This window comes from Anopheles coustani, chromosome 3 (assembly GCF_943734705.1).
Source record: "Anopheles coustani chromosome 3, idAnoCousDA_361_x.2, whole genome shotgun sequence".
Lineage (NCBI taxonomy): Eukaryota > Metazoa > Arthropoda > Insecta > Diptera > Culicidae > Anopheles > Anopheles coustani.
In genome coordinates this window covers 61,656,038-61,670,891 of record NC_071288.1, presented here as the reverse complement: position 1 = coordinate 61,670,891, position 14,854 = coordinate 61,656,038, and the positions used below count along the sequence as shown (strand labels likewise).

Sequence of the window (14,854 nt, the reverse complement as noted above, 5' to 3'; positions counted from 1 at the left end):
GTGGTAAATTGGTTTCAATTTCATTTTACAACGAAAATAGAAACAAAACAGGCGACACAATCTGTCTGGGCAATGCTGTGAAAAGGTTAATAGCAAGTACTTTCTCTATTGTATATACTACTAGCTCGAAGCCCCGGCGAAGCTCGGGGAGGGAAAATGCGACAAAAGTTTTTATTTTTGGTTCATATTCTAACTTGTGCTATGGTTCCTCGGCAAGACTACGGCTTCGCTCTTGGTAAACCCGTGTTCGAGTCCCGTTTCCGCTTAGAGTCAAATTGTAAAAAAAAACATGCTTCACGTGCACTGTTAAGAATGTAGGGTTTATTGCCTCGTCTCATCACGGGACTGTGAAACTGAGATTTATAAAAATAAAGATTATGCCAGGGATGCTACATGGAATTTTCTCCACCCGGTCTCACATGACCCTCTGGTGCTAGGTTGTAGATTATGCAGCAAGTCCATCTCCGTTATCCTTTGGCTGGTATCAAAGGAGCCAGACAAGGAGAAAAGAAACTTAAATTATACTTAAAATAAACTTAAAGAGAAGAGTGGTAAAAATTAGTTTTGTACTAAATTACACTCCTTTTGATTTTTACATTTTCCGAGGATCACTTAACTTTTAATTATGCAAAACATTTAGAAGCAGGTTTCATGATTCGAATGATCAGTACACTGGTGTCTAGTGGACAATAGTTCTAGGCCACTCTTTTCAAGTTTTATTTTCGGATGAAATAATCTATGAAGTATGTTCACATGTATGTTTATACATAGTTCACATGTATGTTTGTTCCGTTATGGATAAATATTAATAGGTATTAAGACTATTAGTATATTGATCACAAAAATTTCATTTTATTTCTCTGTATGTTTTGTTTGAAACAAACTCTACTCCACCAGGCCTTAATTTGAAATTGAAAACTTTTACGTATTAGAAAAATAATGCGTCAATAGAGTTTCATAATTTGATTACGCTACACACAATATACAGTACAAAAGTAACAAATCCCTGATACAGTTTGGAGCATACACAGCTCATGTTTTACGTTTATGTGGTTTCTTATCATTCTATTATTTGCTCAGCTAGCGAGATGCACATTCTCGAGAGGAAGGAAAGAAAGTTTTGTGACTCAGTTAATTGACTACTCAGCACATATTGCCACATTGGAACATTGGAGGCTTTCAAGACGTTGGTGTTTAATATTGCTACAATTCGTGGTAGGTCGTTAACATTTATTTCCTCCAGTGAATGTTCTAATTCATACTCAAATAGAGATTTTGATAAACTGTAGTCATTACATATCAACGATAAAACAACTATATCTTCTTCATCTATGCTCGTGATTCCACGGATGCCCTTTTCAACCGCATACCGAAGCAAACATTTGCTTGATTCGGATTTTTTAAGCATTAAAGCTAAACAAAGGGCAGTACATCCTTCCGGGGAGAGCGTTATATCTGGATCATGTCTTAATATTTCCTGCAATACTTCAATGGAATGATACTTTACAGCAGAGAACAACAATGTGTCTCCCATCGGATCCATCGCGTCGATAGAACTAGAATCGTAATCGAGCAGTAATTTGATCATATGTGATTTATTCGGCAAAGTAACTTTCAGAGCTGTTTGAATTGGTGTTAACCCGATACTGTTTTTCATCGAGGCGTCGACTTTCAACTGGACCAAACGCTCAACTATGTCCTGCCGGCCAGTCATGACAGCAATGTGTATTAATCGATTCTTCAAATTACCATCTTCAAGATCAACCAGAGATAAACCGTGTTCGTTGCGTAATTCGCGATCCTGGCAAACTTCAACAAGGTAACGTGCGACGGCGAAATCTTTGGAGTTCCACAAAGAAATATGAATCGCTGCCATTCCACTCTGATCGGCAAATAGTGGGTTGGCACCGGCTTCAACTAGCATTTTAACTATGTTCAGCTCATCGTTCGGGAAACACTTATGCAGTGGAGTTTCGCCGAGAAAATTTCTATAATTAACAGTTGATGACAAATCAATCTCGGATCCAAGGGGAAGAATATTGTAAACGCAACTTATATCTTCTACTTGCCAGAAATACACGGAGGTTCCTTCACTTAGCTTAAAGTGCGCGGCAAAAACCGAGGCCTCCGCAAATAATGCATTTGATACCATCATAAAATCATTGAGACGATTCAACATCGATCCTGATTTCCGCATATCAACGTCTGTGGTTTGTTGCGATAGGTCGATCTTTTCTTTGTTTGCTGATAAGACATAGAACTCCACTGGCACACCTAGATCAATCGTGAACTCTTGCCAACCCATATCCAGCACAACGGTGCTCTTTAACCTCGTAATCATATCTTTACAGCTTTTCTGCACATTACAAATGCGGTTTTCACTTCGTTTGCCGAAACAAACGATCGATGTGCTTGTTTTGAATACTATACTATTCAGGATTCCTATTCCCTCTAGGTGACGCATACTTTTCGCACGATCTAAGAGTTCTTTTATCATATCTTTATCCATATAGTGTATAGCATACATAAGTGATGTTTCGAGAGTTGTTGACTCTTCTACAAATCCTATCGTTTGCCATGTTGTTAAAACTTTAATTGCAAACGCGAAGTGGCTATCCTCTATTTCCAAATGATTTGATTGAATAATCACGTCAATCTCCCTCCATATGATTGCCAAAGTAACACTGTCGCGTCTTATGATCGCCGCATGAAGAATCACAGACTCGTCAATCCAGTCGAAACCAAGACGCCGTAACGTTCGAACCATACCACCAGACATCATTCCATAACTTATAGCAATTGAGAATGGATGCGTTATATTATCGCCGTACATGCGACAGTGGATTGATCTTACGCGATCAATTAATCGCCATAGTCCAAACTTAACCAGTATGATTAAAGTGTTACCCTGCTCATAATTCTTTCCTAAAAATTCGATGTCAACAGGGGCATCCCGATCAAGCAGCAAGCTAACGCACTTCCACTGCTTACGTACTGCTGCATGATATACTATTTCAGCTAACACTTGGCTAGTGGTTGAATGGCTTTCTAACAAATGCCGCAGTAAAGATGTTTCACCCATTCTAGCGGCATGAATGCAGCTATTTCTAAACGCACCCGGTATATACTGTTTGAACAATGCATTCTCAAGTAGAAAAACTGACGCCGTATAATTTCGCGACTGTGCTGCAGTTTTAAGCAGAAGTTCCAACTTTTCAGAGCACATTTCCGATTTCAACACAATGGTTGGAAACATGTCATTCCAATGAATAATAATTAAGAGCAGTTCAACAGCGGTGCCATGTGGTGCCGTTGTACGGGCAAGCAACAGCTCTGCTATAGACCTCATATTATACACAAGGGCATCTCTTAGCGGGCCTAGCTGCGTTGGGTCACGAAAATCTTCAAAAAATGGTAGTATCTCTTGAACGCCTCGTTGATTGCCATGCTCGATCAACGCTTTCAAAATTCTTTGCCTATTGAAAGCTGCTATCAGGTGAATGAATAAATCTGTTTTGCGTACACGAGGCATAAGTTCTGGCCAATCGAAAAGCTCGTGTCGTATCAGCGTATCTCTTGCCGGCCCCCTTCCTATCGTGCGATCAAAAGCGGCTTGATAATTGCACATCAGTAACGCACTTTTGAGTTGATGTACAGGATCTTCACAAACTTCACTAAAACCATGAAAGTATGTATTCAAATATCGTGCAATCAACGGGTTTACATTGCAAGAATCGACCAGGACAGTTAGATTTCGAAACTGTGGCGAAATTTTCTTCTGATTCGGCGAACAACAGAAAACGCTTCGTATTTCACCTCCGTTTTTTATTGCAGCGACAATTTGATTCAAATCCTCCGTTTGAAAAGCACTTTTCATTTGTGACTGCTCCTCCGTCCATCTATGCGTATCTTGCACCGTTGGATAAGACATTTCCATGACTTCTGTTTTCATTTCTCGTTTACCAAACAAATGTAGCTCAGTGTAGGCGAAGACGTACGCATTAATAACTGTCTTCTCCGTCCAGCTGTCCGTTAAGAGATTGTAAGAAAGGCTATCATGCGCCAGGTAGTTTCGGTAGTTTCTACCCTGTATCATTGGCATTCTGTGTTTTAGGTATTGAAAATTATCACCAAAGTATCCTACAGCAACTAACATTTCGCAAATCTCTAGCTGAAGGTACTCCAAACTTGCTTCAGCACTTGGTGGTAAATTTCGCCCACAACTCGCGAGATTTTCAACAGTGTTCATGTCATGTTTCTCGAGGATGGTACGAAGCTTTTCCCGACGATCATCAAAAAGCGTCTGCAATTTTGCCTGGTCGCTATTCGTTAATTCATGCACCAACCTCTCGTTTATCTCAATTTTGCGGCTCTTACAAAAGGTTTTTACAATTCTCCATTTACTTTCAACAAAAAAAATGTTATCGTAATATGGTTTCAGCCGCTGATTGAGTTCTTGCGTGGCATTCTCATCAAAGCTGCGGGCTAGACCCAACTCCTGAATCAGTTTACGGGTGTGCCAAAGGTAGTCGAATTGTTCGGCGCAATCCATCGATACTGCTATAGTCTTTAGCAAACCAGCCAGCACGGCAGGATTGAATTTCAATAATCTTGGATCCATCCAGTCCAGCTGGTACGTATGGATTTGCTCTTTCTCCCATTCGGAATGGATGCTACTGAAAAACTTATTTCCCCAACTCATTGATAGTTTCCAGTCCAACAGCCGTTGAGTGCCCGCCAGATCGTCACCCACAAAACACGCTCGCCGTATTTCAGTATGTGTTACAAGACTGCTTTCAATGAAAAACTTTTCCAGGTCCATTACAATGGCTATTTTACGCTCCATTTTTTTATGCAAATAGATGAATTCTAACGATTTACCTACAAGGCTGTCTTGCAGTTCCGTGAACAGAGTTTGCGCATCATCAAAATATTTTTTAATAGTTTCGAAAAAGCTGAAGTGCTGTTTTTCCATCTCTTCCGTATCGTCCGCATAAAGTAGAAGTGATCGTAATGCTTCATAGGAACCACATCGGCGCATCAGACCGTAGAATGATTGCCGTGCATCTATCAACGCGACAACGTACAAAAGCAAGAATGAAATGTATACGGTGCGCAAATGTTGCCTTGTCGTTTTGCATACCTGCCTATGGCACACTTCATCAACTAGGATTCTCTTGAAGGATACACTATGTGAAATGGTTTCCCGTAGCGATATGTTTATAAGAGGAAAAAGTTGAGTTAACATTCCTCCTACCGCGGGTTTAGCCTTTCCTGGCAAATTTGGAGAACTTTGTGTATTTTTTATCGCTTCTCCAAACACTTGTGTCATACGCAATATACATGAAACAGAATTAACCGAGTCTATTATGGCGCTATCTTCTAATTCATTATCCAGATTTAACTCCTTACAGTAGTGTAGTGCTTTGTGGAGTGAATAAATTTGCTTCATTTTCGTATAGCATGTTTTGATTTTCCTTATGATTCTCCGGCCTTTACCACGCAAAAGATGTTTCAAGTCGAAACATGCTTCTCCAACTGTCTCTGCCACTATCGTACCTATTGTTTTACCCTTTCCTGCCATCAATCGGTTCACCACATTCTGCGGATGCGTCACGTGCAAACTTCTTTTACGTATCTCTTCAATAAAGTGGCGTTTATTTCCCTCCTCTATGGCTTGTATCGCCTTGCCCAAGTACATTTTATTGGAAGATTTTAATTTCTTCATCATATCCTTTATCAGCACATCCTTGTTCAGGCCTTCTGCATCATTTATTTTCTTCGTTGTCTCTGCAACCCAATGAGCCTTATTAGGGAAGTTGCTTGCTTTCAGTTTCTCTAACATCTCCTCAATTAAACGATCTTTAGCATTGGCATTCAAGCGTTGAGCTTCCTGCATAATCGTAGTAAGCTCTTTCTCCGCCATCTCGAGATGGTTTTTGGCGAGTTTCAGTTGCCGATGAACCATTCGCACGAAGTCCATCACTAGCCGTTTGTTCACTAACAGACGATATTCGTTGAATTGGGTACTATTTTTGAAAATGGAAATAAACATCGCGACACAGAAGACAATCTCGGACATGGGTAGATGGTTGAGAAATTGTTTGTGCTTGAGAAAGTACAGGCAATTATGGATGATGTGCAATCGATGCAGCAACTGGTCATCAACATCGTCATATAAGCGTGTATCATATTTCTCGCTTATCACTCGCCAGCAGTCGTCGATTATATCGATATGGTCCTTCCACTCCGTTGGGTCCTTTACACCTCGCCAATTTCCCGACAAGTTCCGGTATGCGTAGTCCGAAAGTTTCCACTGGGCGAAGTGTCGCAGCTCCTCCGACAGAACAAAGTTTTTCACATTCAACTTCACGAACGCACTGGCGATGTTTTTGAACGTCTCGTCCTCACTCATGTTCTTCATCGAAAGAAACAGTTTGAAAAGGTCCAGCGAATCATGCTTCAACATCTTATAGCAGGCAGTTACATCATCTAAGCCCTCCATTTCCACTCCAATAAGCTGCTTCGTTAGCTCTTGATCTCCATTTTGATATGCGTACTCCAGAACCGTTTGTCCTTCGTTATCACGCTGATCAAAATCCACCAAACCACTAGCCAGCAAACGGCGCACCAAGCCGAGATGACTCACGCCGCCAAGTTTCACGCACAAGTGCAGCGGTGATTCCCCGTAGATTGCCTCAAACTCCAATACAATCGCGATCGTCGCACTTTTCAAGCACAATTCCACCTGCTCCTCGTCGCCTACTGTGATGGCTTCGAAAAGAGCTTCTACTAAACCACTTTCCATGGCGATCTTTTCCGCTGGGGATGATGTAAATGTATACAGAAACGTATAAACAATGCAGAAACAGCTCGAACAGCTTCTGAACGTCCTAACTAACGCACAGCTGGTGATCGAGTGGCGAAAATATTTACGAGACGAATATTCGTACCACGTCCCTTAACCGGTCACTCTCAGAGAGAATGAGAATAGAGAGAATCTGCGCTTCATTTCATACGACCACGTTTTTGTGCCAGTCAATGTTCTTCATTATGAATCTTCATTATTATCGGGCCTCTCTTTGAACTGTTTTTAAAAGTTAAACTCTTTCAAGGGGATTCCCTGGCATCAACCAGCAACGGGGAAATACCGTATAAGTCGAAGACTGGTGCCTGAAACGAATGGTTCCTGTGGATCAGAACGAGGCATGCAATGATAGTTTATATTTGATTGCTTAACCCCTTCACAGTCTTAGTATTTTTTTTACAGTTTTTGTGATTTAGATCTATACTGTGGTAAATTGGTTTCAATTTCATTTTACAACGAAAATAGAAACAAAACAGGCGACACAATCTGTCTGGGCAATGCTGTGAAAAGGTTAATAGCAAGTACTTTCTCTATTGTATATACTACTAGCTCGAAGCCCCGGCGAAGCTCGGGGAGGGAAAATGCGACAAAAGTTTTTATTTTTGGTTCATATTCTAACTTGTGCTATGGTTCCTCGGCAAGACTACGGCTTCGCTCTTGGTAAACCCGTGTTCGAGTCCCGTTTCCGCTTAGAGTCAAATTGTAAAAAAAAACATGCTTCACGTGCACTGTTAAGAATGTAGGGTTTATTGCCTCGTCTCATCACGGGACTGTGAAACTGAGATTTATAAAAATAAAGATTATGCCAGGGATGCTACATGGAATTTTCTCCACCCGGTCTCACATGACCCTCTGGTGCTAGGTTGTAGATTATGCAGCAAGTCCATCTCCGTTATCCTTTGGCTGGTATCAAAGGAGCCAGACAAGGAGAAAAGAAACTTAAATTATACTTAAAATAAACTTAAAGAGAAGAGTGGTAAAAATTAGTTTTGTACTAAATTACACTCCTTTTGATTTTTACATTTTCCGAGGATCACTTAACTTTTAATTATGCAAAACATTTAGAAGCAGGTTTCATGATTCGAATGATCAGTACACTGGTGTCTAGTGGACAATAGTTCTAGGCCACTCTTTTCAAGTTTTATTTTCGGATGAAATAATCTATGAAGTATGTTCACATGTATGTTTATACATAGTTCACATGTATGTTTGTTCCGTTATGGATAAATATTAATAGGTATTAAGACTATTAGTATATTGATCACAAAAATTTCATTTTATTTCTCTGTATGTTTTGTTTGAAACAAACTCTACTCCACCAGGCCTTAATTTGAAATTGAAAACTTTTACGTATTAGAAAAATAATGCGTCAATAGAGTTTCATAATTTGATTACGCTACACACAATATACAGTACAAAAGTAACAAATCCCTGATACAGTTTGGAGCATACACAGCTCATGTTTTACGTTTATGTGGTTTCTTATCATTCTATTATTTGCTCAGCTAGCGAGATGCACATTCTCGAGAGGAAGGAAAGAAAGTTTTGTGACTCAGTTAATTGACTACTCAGCACATATTGCCACATTGGAACATTGGAGGCTTTCAAGACGTTGGTGTTTAATATTGCTACAATTCGTGGTAGGTCGTTAACATTTATTTCCTCCAGTGAATGTTCTAATTCATACTCAAATAGAGATTTTGATAAACTGTAGTCATTACATATCAACGATAAAACAACTATATCTTCTTCATCTATGCTCGTGATTCCACGGATGCCCTTTTCAACCGCATACCGAAGCAAACATTTGCTTGATTCGGATTTTTTAAGCATTAAAGCTAAACAAAGGGCAGTACATCCTTCCGGGGAGAGCGTTATATCTGGATCATGTCTTAATATTTCCTGCAATACTTCAATGGAATGATACTTTACAGCAGAGAACAACAATGTGTCTCCCATCGGATCCATCGCGTCGATAGAACTAGAATCGTAATCGAGCAGTAATTTGATCATATGTGATTTATTCGGCAAAGTAACTTTCAGAGCTGTTTGAATTGGTGTTAACCCGATACTGTTTTTCATCGAGGCGTCGACTTTCAACTGGACCAAACGCTCAACTATGTCCTGCCGGCCAGTCATGACAGCAATGTGTATTAATCGATTCTTCAAATTACCATCTTCAAGATCAACCAGAGATAAACCGTGTTCGTTGCGTAATTCGCGATCCTGGCAAACTTCAACAAGGTAACGTGCGACGGCGAAATCTTTGGAGTTCCACAAAGAAATATGAATCGCTGCCATTCCACTCTGATCGGCAAATAGTGGGTTGGCACCGGCTTCAACTAGCATTTTAACTATGTTCAGCTCATCGTTCGGGAAACACTTATGCAGTGGAGTTTCGCCGAGAAAATTTCTATAATTAACAGTTGATGACAAATCAATCTCGGATTCAAGGGGAAGAATATTGTAAACGCAACTTATATCTTCTACTTGCCAGAAATACACGGAGGTTCCTTCACTTAGCTTAAAGTGCGCGGCAAAAACCGAGGCCTCCGCAAATAATGCATTTGATACCATCATAAAATCATTGAGACGATTCAACATCGATCCTGATTTCCGCATATCAACGTCTGTGGTTTGTTGCGATAGGTCGATCTTTTCTTTGTTTGCTGATAAGACATAGAACTCCACTGGCACACCTAGATCAATCGTGAACTCTTGCCAACCCATATCCAGCACAACGGTGCTCTTTAACCTCGTAATCATATCTTTACAGCTTTTCTGCACATTACAAATGCGGTTTTCACTTCGTTTGCCGAAACAAACGATCGATGTGCTTGTTTTGAATACTATACTATTCAGGATTCCTATTCCCTCTAGGTGACGCATACTTTTCGCACGATCTAAGAGTTCTTTTATCATATCTTTATCCATATAGTGTATAGCATACATAAGTGATGTTTCGAGAGTTGTTGACTCTTCTACAAATCCTATCGTTTGCCATGTTGTTAAAACTTTAATTGCAAACGCGAAGTGGCTATCCTCTATTTCCAAATGATTTGATTGAATAATCACGTCAATCTCCCTCCATATGATTGCCAAAGTAACACTGTCGCGTCTTATGATCGCCGCATGAAGAATCACAGACTCGTCAATCCAGTCGAAACCAAGACGCCGTAACGTTCGAACCATACCACCAGACATCATTCCATAACTTATAGCAATTGAGAATGGATGCGTTATATTATCGCCGTACATGCGACAGTGGATTGATCTTACGCGATCAATTAATCGCCATAGTCCAAACTTAACCAGTATGATTAAAGTGTTACCCTGCTCATAATTCTTTCCTAAAAATTCGATGTCAACAGGGGCATCCCGATCAAGCAGCAAGCTAACGCACTTCCACTGCTTACGTACTGCTGCATGATATACTATTTCAGCTAACACTTGGCTAGTGGTTGAATGGCTTTCTAACAAATGCCGCAGTAAAGATGTTTCACCCATTCTAGCGGCATGAATGCAGCTATTTCTAAACGCACCCGGTATATACTGTTTGAACAATGCATTCTCAAGTAGAAAAACTGACGCCGTATAATTTCGCGACTGTGCTGCAGTTTTAAGCAGAAGTTCCAACTTTTCAGAGCACATTTCCGATTTCAACACAATGGTTGGAAACATGTCATTCCAATGAATAATAATTAAGAGCAGTTCAACAGCGGTGCCATGTGGTGCCGTTGTACGGGCAAGCAACAGCTCTGCTATAGACCTCATATTATACACAAGGGCATCTCTTAGCGGGCCTAGCTGCGTTGGGTCACGAAAATCTTCAAAAAATGGTAGTATCTCTTGAACGCCTCGTTGATTGCCATGCTCGATCAACGCTTTCAAAATTCTTTGCCTATTGAAAGCTGCTATCAGGTGAATGAATAAATCTGTTTTGCGTACACGAGGCATAAGTTCTGGCCAATCGAAAAGCTCGTGTCGTATCAGCGTATCTCTTGCCGGCCCCCTTCCTATCGTGCGATCAAAAGCGGCTTGATAATTGCACATCAGTAACGCACTTTTGAGTTGATGTACAGGATCTTCACAAACTTCACTAAAACCATGAAAGTATGTATTCAAATATCGTGCAATCAACGGGTTTACATTGCAAGAATCGACCAGGACAGTTAGATTTCGAAACTGTGGCGAAATTTTCTTCTGATTCGGCGAACAACAGAAAACGCTTCGTATTTCACCTCCGTTTTTTATTGCAGCGACAATTTGATTCAAATCCTCCGTTTGAAAAGCACTTTTCATTTGTGACTGCTCCTCCGTCCATCTATGCGTATCTTGCACCGTTGGATAAGACATTTCCATGACTTCTGTTTTCATTTCTCGTTTACCAAACAAATGTAGCTCAGTGTAGGCGAAGACGTACGCATTAATAACTGTCTTCTCCGTCCAGCTGTCCGTTAAGAGATTGTAAGAAAGGCTATCATGCGCCAGGTAGTTTCGGTAGTTTCTACCCTGTATCATTGGCATTCTGTGTTTTAGGTATTGAAAATTATCACCAAAGTATCCTACAGCAACTAACATTTCGCAAATCTCTAGCTGAAGGTACTCCAAACTTGCTTCAGCACTTGGTGGTAAATTTCGCCCACAACTCGCGAGATTTTCAACAGTGTTCATGTCATGTTTCTCGAGGATGGTACGAAGCTTTTCCCGACGATCATCAAAAAGCGTCTGCAATTTTGCCTGGTCGCTATTCGTTAATTCATGCACCAACATCTCGTTCATCTCAATTTTGCGGCTCTTACAAAAGGTTTTTACAATTCTCCATTTACTTTCAACAAAAAAAATGTTATCGTAATATGGTTTCAGCCGCTGATTGAGTTCTTGCGTGGCATTCTCATCAAAGCTGCGGGCTAGACCCAACTCCTGAATCAGTTTACGGGTGTGCCAAAGGTAGTCGAATTGTTCGGCGCAATCCATCGATACTGCTATAGTCTTTAGCAAACCAGCCAGCACGGCAGGATTGAATTTCAATAATCTTGGATCCATCCAGTCCAGCTGGTACGTATGGATTTGCTCTTTCTCCCATTCGGAATGGATGCTACTGAAAAACTTATTTCCCCAACTCATTGATAGTTTCCAGTCCAACAGCCGTTGAGTGCCCGCCAGATCGTCACCCACAAAACACGCTCGCCGTATTTCAGTATGTGTTACAAGACTGCTTTCAATGAAAAACTTTTCCAGGTCCATTACAATGGCTATTTTACGCTCCATTTTTTTATGCAAATAGATGAATTCTAACGATTTACCTACAAGGCTGTCTTGCAGTTCCGTGAACAGAGTTTGCGCATCATCAAAATATTTTTTAATAGTTTCGAAAAAGCTGAAGTGCTGTTTTTCCATCTCTTCCGTATCGTCCGCATAAAGTAGAAGTGATCGTAATGCTTCATAGGAACCACATCGGCGCATCAGACCGTAGAATGATTGCCGTGCATCTATCAACGCGACAACGTACAAAAGCAAGAATGAAATGTATACGGTGCGCAAATGTTGCCTTGTCGTTTTGCATACCTGCCTATGGCACACTTCATCAACTAGGATTCTCTTGAAGGATACACTATGTGAAATGGTTTCCCGTAGCGATATGTTTATAAGAGGAAAAAGTTGAGTTAACATTCCTCCTACCGCGGGTTTAGCCTTTCCTGGCAAATTTGGAGAACTTTGTGTATTTTTTATCGCTTCTCCAAACACTTGTGTCATACGCAATATACATGAAACAGAATTAACCGAGTCTATTATGGCGCTATCTTCTAATTCATTATCCAGATTTAACTCCTTACAGTAGTGTAGTGCTTTATGGAGTGAATAAATTTGCTTCATTTTCGTATAGCATGTTTTGATTTTCCTTATGATTCTCCGGCCTTTACCACGCAAAAGATGTTTCAAGTCGAAACATGCTTCTCCAACTGTCTCTGCCACTATCGTACCTATTGTTTTACCCTTTCCTGCCATCAATCGGTTCACCACATTCTGCGGATGCGTCACGTGCAAACTTCTTTTACGTATCTCTTCAATAAAGTGGCGTTTATTTCCCTCCTCTATGGCTTGTATCGCCTTGCCCAAGTACATTTTATTGGAAGATTTTAATTTCTTCTTCATATCCTTTATCAGCACATCCTTGTTCGGTTCGTCTGCATAATTTATTTTCTTCGTTGTCTCTGCAACCCAATGAGCCTTATTAGGGAAGTTGCTTGCTTTCAGTTTCTCTAACATCTCCTCAATTAAACGATCTTTAGCATTGGCATTCAAGCGTTGAGCTTCCTGCATAATCGTAGTAAGCTCTTTCTCCGCCATCTCGAGATGGTTTTTGGCGAGTTTCAGTTGCCGATGAACCATTCGCACGAAGTCCATCACTAGCCGTTTGTTCACTAACAGACGATATTCGTTGAATTGGGTACTATTTTTGAAAATGGAAATAAACATCGCGACACAGAAGACAATCTCGGACATGGGTAGATGGTTGAGAAATTGTTTGTGCTTGAGAAAGTACAGGCAATTATGGATGATGTGCAATCGATGCAGCAACTGGTCATCAACATCGTCATATAAGCGTGTATCATATTTCTCGCTTATCACTCGCCAGCAGTCGTCGATTATATCGATATGGTCCTTCCACTCCGTTGGGTCCTTTACACCTGGCCAATTCCCCGACAAGTTCCGGTATGCGTAGTCCGAAAGCTTCCACTGGGCGAAGTGTCGCAGCTCCTCCGACAGAACAAAGTTTTTCACATTCAACTTCACGAACGCACTGGCGATGTTTTTGAACGTCTCGACCTCACTCATGTTCTTCATCGAAAGAAACAGTTTGAAAAGGTCCAGCGAATCATGCTTCAACATCTTATAGCACGCAGTTACATCATCTAAGCCCTCCATTTCCACTCCAATAAGCTGCTTCGTTAGCTCTTGATCTCCATTTCGATATGCGTACTCCAGAACCGTTTGTCCTTCGTTATCACGCTGATCAAAATCCACCAAACCACTAGCCAGCAAACGGCGCACCAAGCCGAGATGACTCACGCCGCCAAGTTTCACGCACAAGTGCAGCGGTGATTCCCCGTAGATTGCCTCAAACTCCAATACAATCGCGATCGTCGCACTTTTCAAGCACAATTCCACCTGCTCCTCGTCACCTACTGTGATGGCTTCGAAAAGAGTTTCCACTAAACTATCCACCATGATGTTCTCTCACGTAAAGAAATTAAAGATGTTTGAGCAAAACTTTGTAAAATTTCGTAAACTCTGTAAAGTGTCACAGCTTGAAACGTCCGATCGTCCAGTACGAACCAATGCTAATGTGAGAATAGCGCACAATGCCCTGTTGAATGATTCGCAGAATTGAAACAGAGAGGAAAAAAATGTAACCTTGACTCTTTCACGGGTCTCGGAAGCGGTTAAAAAATGGTGTTTGAGGTGGGATGCTTCAAAAGTGTTTTGTCAAAAATACAGAGACAAAATTGTCTCTGAGAGGATGGTCTGAGACGCGAGCAGTCCTGTGATAGGAAACCCTGCCTCCACATTTCAAGAGCGAAGCCGCAATCTGAGCATACCCCATGAGCCCAGCAAGTTCTTGTCAGTATACGAACACATTTTTACAACAATCAATTGGTTTGTGAAATTTTGTTCTTTACATTTTACACATTTTCTCAATACTTATTCAATTTACTTATTTTCATAAATTCTCTTAGTCATGTATAGTGGGTTTGACTCATGCTACTAAGATTAGATTTTGTTTTAGGGGAAATTATAAGATGGCTGTGTGAGATGTTCAATGAAAAAAAAAATCCAATTTTATGTTTTCTGCCACGTAGAACAGATATTTAATTAAAATGCATGAGCAAAAACGATCGTTACGCTAAAAACAGGTTGTCTGTTTCAATGATACTAAAAACCAGGAAGGATGCTAATCAATCACAAAACTCACTAAATCAC

General features: G+C 40.6%; 1 protein-coding gene across 1 annotated transcript; it reads right to left on the bottom strand.

Annotated features, from left to right (window-relative positions):
- Window positions 1-445: 445 nt before the first annotated feature.
- On the bottom strand, window positions 446-14,101 carry LOC131264629 (uncharacterized). Its single transcript, XM_058266903.1, has 4 exons — window positions 8,437-14,101; window positions 5,560-6,822; window positions 4,886-5,067; window positions 446-478 (listed from the first exon to the last, which is right to left on the bottom strand). The coding sequence occupies exons 1-4, from the start codon at window positions 14,099-14,101 to the stop codon at window positions 446-448; spliced, it is 7,143 nt and encodes a 2,380-aa protein (XP_058122886.1).
- Window positions 14,102-14,854: the final 753 nt, after the last annotated feature.